Consider the following 20523-nt stretch of genomic DNA (forward strand, 5'->3'; position numbering starts at 1 on the left):
CAATATTCAGATAAATTTGAATTAGCACTCATTTCTCAAGCTATATAAAAGGGCACTATTTATGACAAGATCAGGATATAATTTTTGATTCAATGATAAGATATTAATATTCATATATTTCTATTTCAGGTGGTGGTCCAGATATTCCATTAAATCGTTTAGATGATCAGCCATATAGTCGTCGAATGTCTCCTCCTAGAGTTACTTTCGAAGATAAGTAAGTCTATAAACTGCTCCTAGAGTATCATTCGAAGATAAATTAGTCTATAAACAACTTCAAGTTGAAAAGTACCAGTGAAAGAGATGATAATACCTTCAGCATTAAGTAAATCTTTCATTACTTGCATTAGCATATATCTTGGTAAAATGTTAAATAACTAATTATGTAACTCTTTCTTTTGAGAATACTGAATATAGATATAGATATAAGAAGATGTAGTATGAGTGCCAATGAGACAACTCTCCATCCAAGTCACAATTCTAAAAGTAAACCATTAAAGGTCAAAGTAAGGTCTTCAACACGAAGCCTTGGTTCACATCGAACAGCAAGCTATAAAGGGCCTCAAAAATGACTAGAGTAAAACCATCCAACCAATGTACACTATGTACATATAAATATAAAAAAAACCATTTTATTACAAATCATATTCTTGACATGAAAAATGTAGGGATGAACCAAGTTAATGTTTATATACTTATAGCTGGGAGTGATGGCTCAATGTCTTTTTTTCTATATAAACAGTACCTGAGCTAGGACTGATTACTCAATATATTATTTACTGTTTTACAGCACTAGAGCCAGGAGTAGAAGTAAAGAGAGGATCTCACCATATCAGTTTCCTAGTGATGATGATTTTAGGAGTAAATCAAGACAAGATCAGAGAACTTACCAAGAAGAACTTCAGCGACAGGTTGGTTTCAAATACACTATTTACAAGTTGTAGATCATTACAGATTGTTTAAGTTACAAAAGTTAATAGAATTCAAGTTGTGTTTTGCTTTGATAATTAAACATATTGTTACTATTTCACCTTTGTGAACTATAAATGCTTGTAGTTACTGTCTACTTTCAAATGAGAGTTGAAGTGGGTTTTTTTTGCATTTAGATACAAGAAAAGAAATACAGGGAACAAAAAGAGAAAGAGGAAAAAGATAGGTATGTATTCTGACAAAATTTAACTTTAATCCTATTTATTCTAGATAATGTAAAAATTGCATGTGATGCAACACTTATCCAATGTTTTAAAGATTGTTGTCCATTTTGTGCTTTTCCCAGATTATACTGAAAATACAGCTTTCTCAGATCTTTTGAAAGTTGAAACTATGGACCATTAAATAGAGGTCAAGTCTTATTTTAGTGGTTTTGAATTTACATTCAAGAGTTACACCCTTAGTTACCCTGAACAAAGATTGGGTCTGCAAGGGAAATTATTTGTGATGAAATTATTCAAGTTTTGTTAGTTTGCTTTTTCACTGATATAGGCCCCTACATCTCTTTTATTCATGTTGTATATTAAAAATATAAGATGATTATTAATGGTATATTTCATGATATTTTCATCACTTCAGATATGAAAGAAAATTGGATGAAGAAATACGTAACTATAATCCATTCGGTCGTGGTGGCGGTGGAGCTCCAATCAAAGATAATTCTGGCAATGCAGTCAGTAAGTAAAATTCTTATCACCCCTTAATAGTATAAATGTCTGAATGCTATGTACTATCTACTTCCTGTTTCTAGTTACTTTAGTTAATTTGCTCCACTGGAAGACAGTTGATGATATTTGTATCATCATCTGAAAAAATCTATATCACAATATCAAGTAGAAAAATAAAATTCTATTGGAGACCAATTGTAGTTGATATACTGCTTATAAGATGTACAAGTCTGTATGACAGCGACACATGTTCTTTAAATGGTTCAATGAAATACATGAAGTTTTTATATAAGGAAAGATTTTCAATCACTTCAGTTATAAGCCAACTATAAATGGTCAACAGAATCTTTAAGGTTTAGTGCATGGTTGAGTGATTAAGTTTTCTTTTAAAATGTGGAAAAATATTTATTAAGCAGGCAATACATATTAGATAGTGCACTCTTGTGATTTAAAAGTATAACTGTAACAAATTCAAAAGCTTGAAATTTTGCATCTGTTTATTTTTAGCTGACTTGAGGTCTATGCATTATGAGAATGTTGGAGGAACATCAGCGAGGTCTCCACCCCCTAGGGAGTCACCAAGATTCCGAGCTCCTGCTTCTCCTAAAGATGATCTCATTAAACCTCCTCCAATGCAACAGAATGCTAAAGGGGAAAATACTTATGCTAGAGGTGGTCATGGTATATTTGGACAGCCTAGGGTAAGTTCGCACAAGAAGTTTGTGTGCAGATATGTGAAGAAGGTTTTGAATATAGTTTTATTTAGATTTTAGGTCTTGTCAAAATGGTTTTTTACAATTGTATTTAACAACTCAAGAAAAATGATTACATGTAACAGCATTGCTCCAAGTCTTCAAGATAGTGTTATTTTTACTGTTTTATCTTCCAGACTTCTATGTCATTTTCATACATTTATTAATCTGTGTATGATAATATAAAAAAGTTATTTAATTTTCTCACTGATCAATTTTCCAGCTGCATGGGCGTAGATTAAACCAAACAATGTATTTTCCATTATATATGAGCAAATAATATATTTTTTTATCACCATTTTATGCTGTAATCATATTTCAAATTTCAGACTGATGCAGAGAAAGACACAGCAGATAAATATAAAGATGATTTACGTCGACAGGTATATAGATTAATTAGGGTCAAATTTAAGGACGTATCTTATAATAGTAAGTACAGTTACACAGGTCTGAAGGAGAACAAGTTAAAAAGGTTTGTGAGGTAGATTAGTAATCCAGTTGCCTATATGCTTTGTAGGACAGTCGAATCCACTTATTTTATATTTTTTCACTATGCCTAGTACCTAAGACCATATATTTGTACACATTGTATGTATATGATGAGCACAAACCAATTTCATCATCATTTACTAACATCAAATATAAAAAGAAATTAAACTGAAATAATTGATTCTTAATATATTTGTTTTTTTCCAGTCTTTTTCAGTGTTTTTGTAGGGATTGCAGCTCATTTCTATATAGGAGGCTACCTAAAACCAAAGTCTAAAATTAAAATGCAGAGTGACAGCATACTTAGTGGCCTTTGTGATATCAGTTGATAGTAAATGATTGAAATAACTCTGTACAAGGACATTCCATTGAGATAAATTGTGGTATTGTTAAACTATGAAAAATGGTCGTTTTTAGGTAATCTGGTATCAAAAATGTGTAGTTCATTCAAATAAGTGGATTCTTCTGTGTCTACAACTTAAATTGGTATTTCTTTTCTACCAAAAGGATATGTTCAGCTTAAATGACATCTACTATTTAGTACCATCAAATGTAATACAACTGATGCTATATCATTTTGGTAGATTGAGGAAAAAAAGAGATATGATCAAATTGAAAGAGAAAAGGAAAAAATTGAGGAAGAAAAAGAAAACAGACGTCTGGAGGAACAAAGGATAAAAATACAGCAGGAATATGAAGAAGAAGTCAGAAAGAAAAGAGACAAAGAAGAAGACGTAATCATTTTTTTTATTAAAAATATCATTCTTTGCTGCCACGTTGATGGTTATAATACATTAAAGTTTAAAGATGTTTCCACCAGACTTTTCTGGTGAATAAAAAAGAAGCCTAAATGTTTTGCTTAATTTAATTTCATTTGACAGACTTTAATTTTTTTATTAAAATAATTTGATAAAGTATTCAATATAGCTTAGTAAGTGGTATAATTCTAATATGCCATATTTAAATCAATAGGCTCGAAGAAAAAATGAAGAACTTAGAAAACAAGCTGAAGATAGAAAGAATGAGGAAAGCAGAAAAAGGAGAGAGGATGCTGATGCTAAATCAAGAGAGAAACAAGAAGAACAAGATAGAGAGAGAACAGAGAGACAAAGAGTAAGATAGTTACACTACATTCACCTCATGTTCAGAATAAATTAAATTTAAGTAGTATTAGTATCACAAAACTATATTTTTCTTTAGTAATGATAATTTGTAGGTTATAGTCTGCACATAGACAAATATAAATTTTTAATGACCTGTTTCAGTTTGCACTATATACACATATATAACTTCACAAGGATTTTTTCATTTCTAAAACTTATTTTAGTTTGTTACTTTTCTTAACAAAGGAAAATAAAGAAAATACACCAAGATACAATACTCAGTTTTGTAAACTTTTCCCAAACAACAGTAATTTTACAGCTGTTCTTCATCATAAAGGTTCTGCATTTGAATTTTGTTGTCAAATATGTGTTAAGGAGACTGAGGGGTAATCTGAAGGTAAAAGGAATGGACAATAAAAGTTATGTTTATTTACAGGATGACAGAGCTGGTTCACCTCCTATACCAGCTATCAGGAGTAAACTTGCAACAGAAAACGGAGAACCTTCGGTAATCATTATTTTCATGTTATAAGGCCTTTATTTAGAAATTTTGCGATAAAACTTGAGTAAGCCAATAATAGGATCAAGCAGAAGTCAGGCGATAGTATTTTTAAAACAGTCTTTACCATACAAAACATCACCATTTGTACACTGAGTACTGGTATACTAATAATCATTTTGCATGAGAATTTTTAGCTACATATATAGCTACATTAAAATAGTGTAGAACTTCACCCAATATAATAGATTTGTTATTTTCTACTCATTTTGTTTGTTTGTTATTCAATTTAGCTTGTTAGTACATGTTACATTATGTATATTAGTAGAAACAAATAATGCTTGCACAAATTATATGTGATATGTACACACAAATTATATGTGATTTGTTTACATAAAGTTTTACCATCCTTTGTACAGGAAGAGAAAAGACATGTTTCTAAACCTCCTCCTAAGTCTAAAGAACCTCTACCTCCTAAAAAGACCAATTATAAACCGGATGATTTTAAACTTAGTATAACAAAAAGAGATTCAGCACCAAATATACATGGTTACGATCATTTCCGTACAAGTTCAGTCAGTCTGGAACGTCCAACAACACAGACAAGAATTACCCCAGAAATCAAAACTCCGGTAGAAATCAAGTTTTATATGGGCTAAGGGTCACATGTTTTGAATGAACAGCACAAAGTTGAAAGTTCTTTGAAATTGTATTTTCCCCCCACACAGCATTACCATATTCACAAAATTATGTTTAAAATGTGAAAAGTGTTAAAAATTGTTCATTTACTAATTATGATATGTTTAATGATAGGGGATGAGAATTATGGAAATGATTTATAAACTAATTTTGAAAATGTGAATGAATTTCTTGAATAAAAAAAATGAACATTTGAAATTATGTTCTTTTATTTATATTGGTTGACTTGATTTTAGATGAACATTTTAAACTTGAATTTATGAAATCATAGGTACATGTATCTTAGGCCTACATATTAAACTTTTGTTGTTAGTTTTTTTATCCGGTTAAAAATAAAGTATAACATTTATCTGAAAAAACTTCAGATAAATATTAACTGATTGCACTGTTCCAAAGGGATGTGATTATTGCACTACTACAAGGACAGGTTTTGTGAAATAAATTGATTATTGTACTGTTACAAGTGGGTTATATAAAAAGAAATTGATGATTGCACTGTTACAAGGGGAGGTTATAAAAAAAAAGAAATTGATGATTGCACCGTTACAAAGGGAGGTGATGGTAGTTTGCATGGTTATTTGAATGTAAATAATCTTAACAGCATGTTTTAAAATTGTGTTGAAACATTTGTGATAATTATATTATTGTTAACTTGTTATTTTTTAGTTTAGAGTGAAAACCACTCTATGTTATATCATTTTTTTTAATCCAATCAAATCTTTCTTTACAATAGTTTAAAGTATTAAAAATGTCTGTACACTGCAAGATATTTCGGAAATTAGTCATCAAATTACCAGCAAAAGAAGATTATGCACAAAGTAAAAATCAATTTTAAGGATTTTACATTAATTATGCTAAGACAAAATTGGATTGGAACTAATTTCAAGTCACATGCCGTTTCATCAAAGCACAATTGTTTCATAAACGAACAATATTTTAAAATTATAGAAACAGTCAATAAAAAGAAATACTATATGCAGGAAAATTAATATAACATAAAACAGTCTTCATGGTGAAAATTTTGATATATTCCAAAATTATTTTAGAATCATGAGAAATTATACTTTTTATTGACAAATAGAATAGAACCTTTAATTATAATCTAATGCTGTTACATGAAAGTTGCAATGAGGAGAACAGAAAATCTAGCCAAAAGGGAAAAAAAAGAAGTTTATAATTAATTCTATCTGTAAAAATATGTTTGATATTCTGTTTGAATTTTTAAATCAAATTTGTTCCAATTGTACTAACTGTAACAGCAGGTTCTTACTTATGATATAGTTGCATTAATAAGCATGGCTTGTATATAATCCTTTTTATTGGTACAGACGTCAGATGGGCGAGGCAGGTCACCGCCTGTACCCTCACACAGAAGCAAGCCAGAACCTCAGGTCAGTATTTTACATTTTATTGGCACAGATATATGATGGGCAAGACTCCTTCTCATATAGAAGCAAGGTAAACCCATTAGTATCTTGCATATAGTTCCTTATGTTGCTTTGCAATTCATGCCAACTATTCCTACAGAAGCCACACAGAACTATTGGTAAGAATTGTGTATATTTATTTTTATTGCTACAGACAAAAAAGTGCATGACAGTCTGTGACTTCTGTAAAAGAATAATAGCAAGCTTATATAACAATTGTATGTACGTATGTTTAATACTGAAGTTTGTATTGTCCCAAAGCTGAGCATAAAATAATCTTCCACACTTAACTGATGTGTTTATCTCTCTTGATATTGTTATAAAATTGAATGGTCTTTACAGGGTTGACTACTTTTACAGCTATCAGATTGACCAACATTTATGTCAAGTTTAATTGAAATAAGAGAACAGTAAGTTATTTAAAACAGTTCTTCAATGTAACAGTACATATTTTTTGGATTTAAAATTAAACCCTTTCCATTTTATATGATTTATCTTTGAAATGACTCAGTAAAAAGGACTTCACAGATAATTTCTTCAGATCTTGACCATTTCATAGTCCAAATTTGCTATATTTAACATTAGATTAATTTATTTCTAGGTTGCTCCACAACCTTTACAACTATCCAGAGCTAACAGTAAGTAGTATTGTGGTAAAATAAGCGGAGGTCACTCTTACTGAAATCAATTGCTATTAAAAGATGATAATAACTAACAAAAATAAGTACTTTATAAATAGTTTCGGGTGAAATTGATGACCAACAGCATTAAACAACTTAAAAATTAAAGTACTCAAAAGTATTTTTGAAAAAACAAGTGAATAGGCTGAAATTTCTTGCCTGCTTTAATGATCATACCATTGAATTTATTTTGAAAGTCTTTAAGATAATGTTTTAATACAAGTATCACATTAACATAACATTTATAATTATCTGTGTATTTGCATATTGCGTATAGTATCTGAGAAAAGAACATAACCCAGAAATCTAGACATAGACCAACAAACATGAAAATGAGGTCCAGGTCAGATGACCCTAGCCAAACAAACATGTATACCTTACAGTCGTTTCCTGTAAAAATATATATCATTCTTGTTAAATATGAACTACACCAATACAAACATTTAAATATATATATATGAGACATACTTGTCATTACAGGTTCTGATGTTCTAAAAGAATTAGCTACAATGAGAAAACAATTACAGAGTGAAAGAAAGAGAGTAGAAAACGCACTTGAAAACCAAAAGGTTTGTTTCAGGATTTATATCCAAGCAATAGATATGTAAATAAATAAACATGATTTTAAAGATGACCTGTCATTTAACAGAAACTTGTTAGAATTATGCTTTCGGGTGGGGGGAGGTCACTTCAGTACTTAATTGATAGGGGTGCTGTACCTGTTCTGTTACCCCACCCTTTTCTAGCAATTTAAATTTTCAAATTGTATACCTTTTCATATATATTTAGAGGTTGAAATGTAAGCTTTAAATGTTTAGGCATAATCAGGAAATATCACTGTTGCTCTAAGTTCAGATCTGAAGTTCAGATTCCTTATGTATTGTTCACTTACAACAAGACTTTTGGCTGTAAAAGAATTACAGGGCTTTCCATATAACAAGTAATGGGAGATAATTATTTCTGATTGTTTTTCCTACCTATTCACATATTTCCAAGCTGGAAAATGTTACCAATTCCAGCAGCAAGTCCTATCACCTTGTATTTAGACCCCCCCCCCCTCTTTACCCCCTCGAGGTGTTGTGACATTTCTTTTGAACAAAACTCCATGCAATTGGTTGTTCTGATGGTTACTATGTTTGCAAACAACTTCTGGAGTAGGATTTAAGATCAAATGTGGGTTTGACTCAATACTTCTTTGAAATTCTGCATTCTGTTTCTAACATTTCACCATAATTTATATCAGTAGAATTGTTATCTTTTTTTTAATTTTGAATCTAAACTCAATCTAAAGAAAACATATTAAAGATACAGAGGCTATGTGTTTAACCAACATTTTGAAACATCAATGATCAATACAAGACATAGTAATTTTGATAAGATAATGTAAAAATACTTAAAAGAAAGTGTACATATATGCTGTAAATATGCATATGTGTATCTTTGTAGCAAATGAATTTTCTTTGCGATGAGGTTGAAAAGGCAATTGATGAGGCTCGCCTTTTAGATCTTTTTTACGTATGTTTTATGGTTGACTTTTGTTGTAATGCTTTTCTTGCATGGCATTAGTCTTTCCTAGTTTTGACTGAAATTAAATTAGAACATGCTTTGAGTAAATTATGCTCTGAATATAAATAGTTCCATTGTCTTATATCTTGATTTAGAGCTGCAATTATATTAAATATAGTGTTAAAATTGATCATAAGTATATCATGTTGTCCTTTGGTTGTACACAAATGTTGTCCTGTTTGAAGTGGTTATGGTTTTTAAATGTCTTTCTAAATATACCTGTAATTTTATCTCATCTGGTCCTAAGGTTCCTTAATTCAAATTTGAAATTTATGATGGCTTCCTCTGTGGGAGAGAATTTATGAAAGAAACAGACTTCTTGGTTCTCCCCCCCCCCCTTTTTTTCCCCCAATTTAAAATAATAGTCATACTGTAGCTAATAAAGGGTATTGTATAATATAAAAAAATAATGCATACAGCTTCTTTGAAACCATTTCATTCAAATTTAAATATGTTGCTACTGGATTTCGGAATATAGTGTTTGTAATATATATTTTAATACAAGAGTCAAATAAAATGCATGACAGCCGCTTCATGTAGAATAGTTTTATATAAACATTTATTTACTGGTATTTTCACAGATTAAATCAATATTATCAAAACTTACTTTCAATATCATGCTTCATGAAATCTAGAGATGTCTATCACCCTTTTTTTAATACTATAAATTTTATAGTATACAATGCTTTTTGGTGGAAGTTGTTCTTTTAGTGAACCTTACAATTCCAAAACAATGTTAACTGAAATTAATCTGTGTTGGCCTTAAAGACACCCAGTCAGAAATAACGGACTTGTTAATGATTTTTTTTTTAGTTTACTCCATGCTTATAATATTGTCATAAAAGGATGATTTTTTAAGCTTATATTCATTTTTAGTTGAGAAGGAATGAAGCTTATTATTTAAAAAATTGTTCGTTCTTTTTTTTTTCTATTCCTACAAAATACTGCTATTTTTCAGAATGAACCAGATGTGTTTGATCCCAGAATGGTACAAAGACCTCCACCGTAAGTATAAACACATATGATACGAGGGATGAAACCTAATACATTGTATGACCTACGGGTGCAGGAATTCTGGCTACATTGAAGACCCATTGGTGGCCTTTGGCTGTTGTCCGCTCTATGGTCAGGTTGTTGTCGCTTTGACACATTCCCCATCTCCTTTCTCAATTTTATGATGTTTTTATTTACGTAAGATATAGTTGAGTGACAAGACAATAACATTAATTGTACGTGTACTATATTTACTTCTTTATTATTTGAAATCCTTGAAGCTAGTTTATTTGGGATGAAAAAATAAAATAAAAGACTTTATAATTGTGAGGGGTTTCAAATCACTTATAATTTTATCAAGTTGACAAAGACAATGACTATTTTTCAAACATTGCGTACATTTTTTTGTGTTTTTGTATTTTGATATTCAGATACAAAAGTGAATATGAGGTTGAATACTATGTTTGCTGTAATTAAGTAAAAATGATAGTCACTGACTTATTATATTGTACAGGAGAGAAATAGATGTGTTTGAGAGAGCTAAACAAGGCCATGCTGCTGTACCACAGAGACAGTCAGATACAGCAAATCCTAGAACATTACAAGAATTTAATGAATTAAAATATAAAAGTAAGTCCATGTTATATGTTACAGTGACCTCAGAGTTATGGGATTTTGATCACTATTTACTTATGAACATGCACCAGAGGTTGATTTTAAGAAGAAACTTACCACTAAGATTGATCGTAAGTATACTGAATTATTCATGACTTACGATCAATCTTAATCTTAATTTATAAAAAAGAAAATGTGGTATGATTGCCAATGAGACAACTATTCACAAAAGACCAAAATGACAAAGACATTAACAACTATAGGTCAATGTACGGCCTTCAACAATCAGCAAAGCCCATACCGCACAGTCAGCGATAAAAGTATTTTTGAGAAACCCACTCCAGGCCTCTTGTGATGGCTCCCATTATATTATTTTGTTGGTTTCTAATATTGTACATAAAGAGCTACAAATGTTTTGTCTTAAAGAAATCTTATATCAACAATTATCTTTCACCAAAAACTTGACAATTTACTGACTTTTCAGCTGATACAGATTCCCGGCGAGCATTTAGAAGTATGTTTCCTGATGCACCTACCTCTAATTCAGCGTTAGAATCACAACAAGATGCCTTGTTACGTCATCAAGAAGATACTCTCAAAAATCTCAAAGACAGAAGTAAGTACTAAACATACATTACTTTAGTGAACTTAGATGATTTAAGATGGGTCAAAATAGTATTACTCTGGATAGTGTCTTTTTACTGTAAGGGGAGGTAACTGGCATGTCATATTACTTTCTTTCACCACTCCCTCTATCTAAGACACATATATTATTCACAAGACATCTTGTTTACCTGCATGTGATAAATAAACTCATTCAAATATTTTTGGTATGTAATAGGATATGCTTCAGCTGTGAGACAAAGTATAGAGGAAGAATTAGGTTGGTAATTTGTTTAACCTTGGTTGTTTCATGGATAAGTTTGAGACACTTTCAATGGCATTAAGTCACCTTCAAATGATAAGAGCTTTGGAGTTTGGTAAAAGTAGGTGGATGCAAAACACATATACAAAGATAATATTCTTACACAAATATAACTCCAAAGAATGTGTAAATACACCAAGAATATGATGGTTGCACTCTGTTGAGTATATAATGATATTATTGCTGTTTATGACCAGGTTGTGTACACTGTACCAAATGGACCCACTCTCTTGATAAGAGATGTCATTGTTCCTGTCACAAGTGTATGATTATAGATTCCCTTTATTTATGTAGAATTTTGTCATTTGTCCTATTATTTTTTCCAATGTCAATGATATAATCTTTTAAATTACCAGTTAACATTAATTCCTACAGAGATATTTTAGAATTTGATTTTTACATTTCCTTCCTTTTAAAAGAATACAATTTTTCCATTTATTTAATTGTTGATGAAGTGAAACAAGATTTATTAACCCTGGCTTTTCATTATATATAGAAGCTGTTTTATTTACGTAGTATTTTAGTTATGATGAAAGCTTAAAAATGGCAGCTTCACTATTTGTTTTCTGTGATGAAAATATACCATTTAATTATGTGAATGAATTGTGTGCCATGAATATCCCTGCATCTCCTTTCAGCTTTATTTGGTCCAAGAAAGGATCTGTAGAATGTATACTACTTGTTATTGTTTACTAAATTTGTAAACTTTCTTGGATCATATTCTTCATAAAAGTTAGTTAAGAAGTGTGATCATGGATTGATAAAATAATCAGTGAAGAACAAATATTTATTTTTTAATCTTAAAATTTTAATTTTTAAGAGTGAATCAAAATTATTTTTTTTACGAAAAACTAAAAACCAGAATTTTATTTATCTGAAGCATGAAAAATCAACTTCTTAGGTGTAAGTTATCACTCAGTTATTTACTTGAAATGTTTATGATTCTAACAAAGAGGTCTGAAACCATGCAATTCGTTGTCAATTTTTGTCGTTGTTACCTCAGAATATTAATACCTTTAGTAGATGTCAGAGATGGTGCTTTATTGAAAAATAAGTGTTTGTGTTTTAATACAGATTAAAAAACATTTTTTTCTATAAAATTTCAATAAGTAATGTTTTTTGTAATTTGAATGTAAACAAGATCTACTTAATGTATGCGTTGTCACATGATCTCATTGGCGACTAACACTGCACGATTCTCCCACAGACTATGGTACTGGACGACAGGGGACTATGAGTCCAAAGTCCATGCTGAATTCCAACAGTGCATTTATAGGTTTGTTTTAGTGTCCACCATTTCACCAGCACTAACATTGTACTGTTTCTCTAGTTATAATAAAACAGCCTTGATTTTGGTAAAGCTGCTTACATATTGTGTTTTAGCTTCCAATTTGTGTTCTAATTTGAACACTGTAGAATTTTTTATTAAATTTTCTAATACAAACCAGAAATTATAGAAAACAGCATATTTTTTTTAACTATTAAAAAATCTGTTGTTTATGAATTATTTTGATTTCCTTAAAATTGTGACATATTCAAAAAGGATTACACTTTATGATCATATTATGAATTTAAAACCATTCACATACAGAACTTTAGAAACAGTACTAGAATTTCTTGCTTTATCATTTTATTATTTGTGCTTGTCCTTTGTATATTGCTTTTGTATATGTACTGTGTGTTATTTCTATGTTTGTCTGTTTATGTTATTTTTAAGGTTGATCTTTAATAATTTTAACCACCAGAAAGTTTTTTTTGGTGTTCATTCTTAATCTTTTGTTTTCCCATCATTTGGCTACAAAATAATTTCAGTTGTGTTTTCTACTGACATCTGATTAATTCCTAAACCTTATGCTGTGGATGATCTAAGTCAGATAATACACTGGTGTGGTTTCTTAACAGAACTAGGTTTTGTGGAGTGAAGAGATTTTTATAGATAAAAGTGCATGTGAAATAGGACTAGCTTATAATATAGCTTGGGATCAAATAGGATGGTAGCTAAATTAAAATTCACAATAGAAAGTAAATAAGGCTTAGGGGTTCAAAATGCATGTGCAGCATGATGTATTATTCTTTTCAAAGTTTCATGTTTCAAGAACTTACGTACATGTCCATTTTATGTTGAAATTAGTTTGTGCACATTGTGATTTTTTTTATTAAACACACTGGTTACATTATTTTGCATTTATTTTTGTAAAGCTGCAAAACTTTTGATTAAGCTGTTGATAAAAACTAATTTTCTGAAAGAAAACACTTTAAAATATGTTTATATGTTTTAGCATTTCTTCTTATCTATATCTTTGTTTATATATGTGTTTTATTATTATATACTTCTTATAGATCGTTAATTTTCAACATGTTTGTATCCTACAATAATTTCAGATGTAGATACAGTCAACCATTTCCCTGAAGACTTCGAAGATTTACCCAAACGGAATGACTCAGCTAGAATGAGAAGAAGAGAAAGACTTCCTCTTAGCCCAAGGGTACACAATATTTTAAAATAGAAATTGAATACGACATAACTTCAGAGCTAAGCTTTAATCCTTTAAGCAAAGAACTGTTTTAATTTTGAAATATTTTACAAAGATTTTAACTTATTTTATAAGTGTAAACAGTTAGTATAAATACCCCCAGTAACACAAGATTTTAAATAGAACTACTAAAATTAATGGTAATGGAAATTTCTGGATTAATAGAATAAGTAATATGAACTGAATCCTATTTCTGTTTTAGCCTGAAAGCATATCATTAAACCCTATGGGATCTACAACAAGTTTAGATGTTGACAGGATACAGAAGAAGAATGATGCTAGGTTACGGAGATTACATCAGATGAACAGTAAGTTATAAAATATGGTTCTACAATGGGAGTAAATTAAAGATAGCCTGATTGAAAGAGGTTTATTTTCAGTGCTGTATGGAAGATGACTGAAGATGAGCACTGAAGCATTTTAACATTTAATGGTTTTGTTCTTTAAGAAAGTATGTGGCTATTTTGTGTAATCATCTACAGTATTTAACCCATTACCTTGAAACTTCACAGAAAGAATGCACACATATTAAAGTTTTAAAACTTTTGATAAAATTGTTTGAGGAATTCTTTCTCTTTTTTTTCAAACTTAGATTTAACTAATTTTTCAAAGTGGTTGGCAGTAAGTCTGATTTAAATTATTTAGATGCTTATTTAGCCTGCTACCTTTTAGTTAATTACACAAAATTTACCACAAAATTTATTGATGTCGATATGAAAGGAGTAGGTCTGGTAAGGGCCGATTTTGGCCTCAAATTTCAGGTTCATCTAACGAAAGTTTTTGGACATTTTTTAAACACTTAAGTGTCCATTTCAATTGATTCGATTAGTTTATGTGAAAGATTTTAACTGATTTAGTCATTAAAAACGCTCTGATTCAAGCTTAAATATGAAAAATCTATCAAATATACCAAAAAACATCACTTTTCAGATGTTTTTTGTCAAAAATGAAAGTGGCCGCATCCGTGTTCATCCTCAACCTTTATATATGTTTTGTATTATCATCATTTTGAAGATTTCAGTAATTTAGCCTGACTTAAAGAAGCTAGAAGGCGATATTTGTGCATTGTATTGTCAAAAACAGCACATATTATATAGCAGAAGCATTTTACTTTCCACGATATAGCTTAAAGATTACATTTTCACAATTTTCTAAAACTGATATATTTTGGGGCCAAAAAGGGGTCTTACTGAACCTACTCCTTTATAAGAAAATTCATAGAAGTTATTTATTTATTTACATGATTCATCCTAGGGATCTATTCATCTTATCCTGTAATTTGAATATTTATGAATACATATTTACTGATTACCAATACATGTATATTTTCAGCTGATGATGTTTCGATAGCTGATCCTGATGATATCTTAGACAGATTTATGGCAAAACAAAGATATAACAGGTAATAAAAATAATAAAGGACAATGTCATTGATATTAACCACTATAATGCAACATATATTGAAGCTGTAGTAAAGATTAGAATGAACTACTTAAATAAACTCTGTTTACTAATCATTCCCAAAGGTTTTTTAAAAAGCTCTGATAAATTGATCTCTTTTGATAACATCCTAAGATTACATTATATGATTAGATTTTTATGTTTCAAATCAATAGGACTATTTGATGAATATGAACTGATACTAAAGATGCATATTTTTATACAGAAAGTGCTCATCATTTAGTCTCACTATTTTGTCAGAAGAATAAAAATAGCTCTTTGTCAGTGCATTTTTTTTTTAAATCAAGTACATTTATTCCAAACTAAGAAGGATCCCAATATCTACAATGATGAATTAAAATTCCAATGTGCTTTTTATTGAGGGTGCTCATTGAGAACATTATATCATAAAATTATCTATTAGCTAGATCCCCATAAAACAACTGTTAATCTCAGATGATGAATTTAAATATAATTTGATGTTGTTCTGTATTGTAAATGTCTTTTAAAAGTCCTGCTCCTGGAAAAGCCGGGAATGTGAGTAAATGTAGACTGTCTTGTCTATTTATTTTTTTTAATTTTGTGTATTGTTTTTTATAGCTTTTTATTTCTTTTTGAAAATATTTAAAAATAATGTCAGTGAATCATATCCAAGTGGATAACTGTGTTTACCAGCTTTGTAAAAAATGAAGAAATAAAAACTTTTTATTATTATTAAATTTAATTAGTCACTTTCAACAGCAACTGGGAGGTAGTACAAATTCTAAAAAAACAGTTATTTCAAAAGTTTTCCAAGGATAAATAGTCCATTTGCCAATCACGATTTGATTCTGTTATAACACACTTTTTAAACAAATAACTTCCCTTTGTCAATCTTAGACTGGTTCTATACTGGATAATATTTGCTCTTTCTGCTAGCTCTCCATTGTTAATAAAAAATTAATGTCCCTCATAAGGGAGACAACTAAAAAAAAAAAGGTCTCTGATTACAGGGTCAATTGTGGGAATTGGCAAATGGACTATTAAATATTTAATTTCAACAATTGCATTATCAGGTTGAAGTTTGACAAAACTTAGCTTCAAAATTATACTATATATCAGATATAAGTAAACACAAGGAAATGTCAAATTTGTTTACTAGTATTAGTTTATTAAATTTGTGTTCTGCGTTTTATTTTTATACTTTTGTGTATAAGTATAATTAGACACTGTACATCAGTTCGCATTGCCCAAATAACTGTTATTTTGGTACATATTTTTTTTATATGTCTTTAAGTTTTTGTGTCTTGTGTGATCTTCTATTTCTTGAATTCATTTTTTTGTTTCCAATTAATTTTAAAATTTTGCTTTAATTCTATAATTTTTGTATACATTTTTGTAGAAATAATTATGCTTAGGTTTTTCAAAGAAAATCATATTTCATTTTGAACAGATATTACCATTATTTCACTATGGGATTGATGGTTAGATAAGGCTAAAGTCATGAACAAACTACAAAAAATGCTATGGTTGTGTACTCTCAATTACAAAAAAAAAAACTTTTGCTACAGCTTAGGTGTATATGAGTGTATAATTTTATTTTGTTTCATGTTTGCATTTTGACAATTGAATTAAAAGAGTTAAGAAGTACCAGTCTTTGAATTTCTCTGTCATCAGTGTATACAAGTGATATATACATAATGTTTTAAAAAAATCATAAATAGACAATGCTGGGTTTTTTTCACATTTTAAAACTAAAATGCAAGTTAACAGTCTTACATGTTCAGCTATTGTGAAAATACTAGGGATCTTTATTTTACCAGTTTTCCAATGTATAACAATTAAACAAATGTACTATTTTTCCATGATATTAATTATACCAACGCTTTGAAAAAGGGGGGTATACAGTTTTACCTCTGTCTATCCATCCATCCATCCACCAGTCCATTCATCAGGCCCTCAGTCCGTCCGTCTGTCCCATAAATATTTTTCGTCACATTTTTCTCAGAAACTACAAAACAAGAATTTCTGAAATCGGTTTTAGGGTTTATATAAGTCTGCTATACTGTGTGATGTGTTTTCAGATTCATCATTCAACAACTTCCTATTTTCACACTTTTAAAATTATCCACTTGTGGCGGGGGTATCATCAATGAGCAGTAGCTTGCAGTTTCACTTGTTAGAACCAGTTTATATTGGGCAAATATTCTTCAGATAAAATATAATTTTCAGGTATTTATACAAAACTATATTTCTTTTGTAGACCTCCGTCCGGCCAGACACTCCAAGATGATTCATGGTTACGACCTGGAAGTAAAGCATTTTAATGACAAAGATCTGCATTCTAAGAATGCTTAACATGACATTATTAAATGGTGTTACACAAAATATTTAAGCCTTGTAAATGAATGCATATTTATTTGTAGATAATTTGATATTGTGAGAATAACACATGCATTTGTATGAAAATATCATGAAAGTGATTGTTATGGCAATAATATCAATGAAAACATTACATTCCTATGACTGTTCTTAATGTATAAACTGGTACACTTGAGTATAGATACAATGTACTACAGGTGACAAATTCATTTTAGTGCTAATTATTGAATAATTTATTTTTATATAATTTCATGAAATGAATTTTAGAGAGAGAGAGAGAGAGAATATAATGTGAAAGAAATCAGCAAATGTTTAAACATATATAGTCTGTCAATGAGAGGCAGAGAAATAAAAAAAAAAAGTAGAGCAGTTTCAACCATTATTTTATAACATACAAAATGGAAATCATTATTGATATAAGATTTTAGTGATGTCCGTAGAAATAATGAGGAATTATGAGTATGTTTTATAGGCAAACATGATTCACTGCCAGTCAGAATTTTAAATATCTGAACTGAAGAATTAGATATTTTATCTATATACATGTAGTATATTATTGTTATGAGATCTGAAATCTCAGGTTTAGTCAAATTATCTGTGATAACCTAGCCACATGTTTTTGTCTTCATCTCGTTTTACACATCAGTAATGACATTTTATTTATTTATCAAAAAAATCTTTATAAATCTAATTTGTGTTATACATTTTAATTAATTTGTTTTATCTTATTTAACATGTTAATATCGGATTTTAAATACGTTTACCAACATTACTGACTTCAGAAAATTAGTTTGCCACATCGAGTCAAGTGATTAAATAACAGCAGTACTTATGAAGATTTTTGGTTTGATTAATATTTTGTGATGTTCTAACATTGTTTATCAGAACTGTGGCTGGTGTAATAATTCGTCCATATTTGTTACTTGTAAGTCACTGTTAACAATTAACAGTGCAATGACATATTTTTATAGAAATAAAAATATTGGAATCTATTTTTGTTTTTTTAAAGCTTTTTTTCTGCAATATGACATAGTCTGCTTTAAAAAGACCCAAAAATGACAAATGTAAGACAATTTAAACCAGAAAACTAACGACCTGATTAATGTACACAATCATGAACAGAAAGAATATGTAACACAGCAACAACTAAATAACAGGCTCCTGATCGGGACAGACCCATACAAAATGAGGCAGGGTTAAACAAGTTTGATTGGGCCTAACCTGGGACAGTGGTCCACCATCACACTACAAGAACACACTATACAAAACAATAAACAAAAAACAAATATGATAAAGAGCAACAAACCAAAACTTCTCAATTATAGGCTCCTGACTTGCAAAAGGGTCGTAATTAGCAGACCAGTGGAATTTGCATTGGACCAGTTGATTTGTGAGCTGGTGGTCCTGTGGACCAGTAGAAATAAATTGACAAATTGCTGATTGCATCACAATCTCTGTTTGTTTACAAAAAAAATACCTGCTAAATCAATTACATGATACTTGGGGTACTAAGTATTACAATTGATCAAGTTACTGGATCTTCAAATTTTAAGTTAGATTCTGTACTTGCTTGTGGACAATCGGAACAGCACAGTAAAACTATAGGAATAGAGGAGAGGAAAGCACTTTCTTGTGCAACATATATAAAAGAAAGCATAAAAATAAAAGTAAACACCTATCATTTATACACAGGCACTTGTTTCAGAAAAATAATCCCTGAAAATTGGTATCCAAGAAATAATAATTAATCCAAAGAAATAGATCATAAGGTAGCAGTCCTCAGGAAGAAATGTTACCATACTGGACACATTGTTCGGACAGCAAGCTAACATGTCTCCTACTCCCAAATGCCATGTGCTCAGCAGAGAAGCAGCAAATACCACTTTTATAGCTTAAAATTTGACCCTACAAGGAATTGTATCTACAAACCCTGCATTAATGGGATCAATGCTAACACGATTTAGGACAGTTTCAAGATCCTTCTTTCCATGGTGGTATCGAAATCTAAGAATCATTTGGATCAATAAATAAAATGACAAGTGCTCATTGCATTGGATACTGAAGATTCTTGGAAAGTTTCATTAAATCACCTTCTTAAGGTCGAGATTGGGATATTAAGAGTGGAGTTGTGAAAACAAATTAATGAATTTAAATGAAAAACTTTGAAGGATACCTTCTGCCCTCAAAATTTTATTATCTCCTGTTTTATAAGTTATTGCTGGGTTGTATTTCTTTATGCAGATCATCTAGTAGTGTTCTACAGCTGTGTAAAGTTTCATCAATTTCAATCTAGTATTTTAGGAGTGTTTCTTACAAGACATTCAATCATATGGTAATGTTGAGAAATAAAATTGGATTATCTCCCATTTAACATGAAGGAACAGGATTACCTCCCTACATGCAAATGGGAATTTATTGCCATTATTTTCCTGTTGGAATTAAAATTTAAACATTTACATTGAGGAAAGTATTGGATGGTGATAATAAGAAATACTAAGAATTGGACCTTGTTTTCATCATTTTAGCTGAAAGCCAATTTTAAATATATGTTTTACAATGACGTCATTGATGTTTTTAGAATGAATAGATTCATGCACCATACACTTGAATATCAGTATATATTTCATTGATAGATTTCTAGAAAAGGACATGGATATCATAGGATGTATAGAATGTTGTGTGCAATGCAATATGTTATTTGTTTCGTAGGCAGTGATATGGTCTGGAAACATTTCAGTCAGTCCTAGAGGCGTTTTAAATTCTAATACAAACACAAGTAAGG

The 20523-nt window shown here is 30.0% G+C and overlaps 1 protein-coding gene across 28 annotated transcripts in view; it reads left to right on the forward strand.

The window, feature by feature from the left end:
• Positions 1-18733, forward strand: part of LOC134694787 (centrosome and spindle pole-associated protein 1-like) — a 71344-nt gene extending 52611 nt beyond the window's left edge. For 24 of the 28 annotated variants that reach the window (XM_063555849.1, XM_063555841.1, XM_063555879.1 and 21 more), the window contains 21 exons: positions 130-217; positions 791-911; positions 1107-1156; positions 1570-1667; positions 2166-2359; positions 2740-2793; positions 3484-3633; positions 3872-4012; positions 4439-4510; positions 4921-5133; positions 6529-6591; positions 7229-7265; positions 7788-7876; positions 9832-9878; positions 10381-10496; positions 10966-11097; positions 12614-12682; positions 13789-13892; positions 14143-14248; positions 15273-15342; positions 17623-18733. In XM_063555849.1, the coding sequence (XP_063411919.1) occupies positions 130-217; positions 791-911; positions 1107-1156; positions 1570-1667; positions 2166-2359; positions 2740-2793; positions 3484-3633; positions 3872-4012; positions 4439-4510; positions 4921-5133; positions 6529-6591; positions 7229-7265; positions 7788-7876; positions 9832-9878; positions 10381-10496; positions 10966-11097; positions 12614-12682; positions 13789-13892; positions 14143-14248; positions 15273-15342; positions 17623-17686 (2078 nt within the window). In that variant the 3' untranslated portion in view covers positions 17687-18733. Of the gene's footprint in view, positions 1-129; positions 218-790; positions 912-1106; positions 1157-1569; positions 1668-2165; positions 2360-2739; positions 2794-3483; positions 3634-3871; positions 4013-4438; positions 4511-4920; positions 5134-6528; positions 6592-7228; positions 7266-7787; positions 7877-9831; positions 9879-10380; positions 10497-10965; positions 11098-11322; positions 11365-12613; positions 12683-13788; positions 13893-14142; positions 14249-15272; positions 15343-17622 lie in introns of all 28 variants that reach the window. The other 4 variants (XM_063555866.1, XM_063555918.1, XM_063555938.1 and 1 more) reach the window with 4 other exon arrangements.
• Positions 18734-20523: the final 1790 nt, after the last annotated feature.

The sequence above is a fragment of the Mytilus trossulus genome, chromosome 1 (assembly GCF_036588685.1).
Source record: "Mytilus trossulus isolate FHL-02 chromosome 1, PNRI_Mtr1.1.1.hap1, whole genome shotgun sequence".
Taxonomy (NCBI): Eukaryota; Metazoa; Mollusca; class Bivalvia; order Mytilida; family Mytilidae; genus Mytilus; species Mytilus trossulus.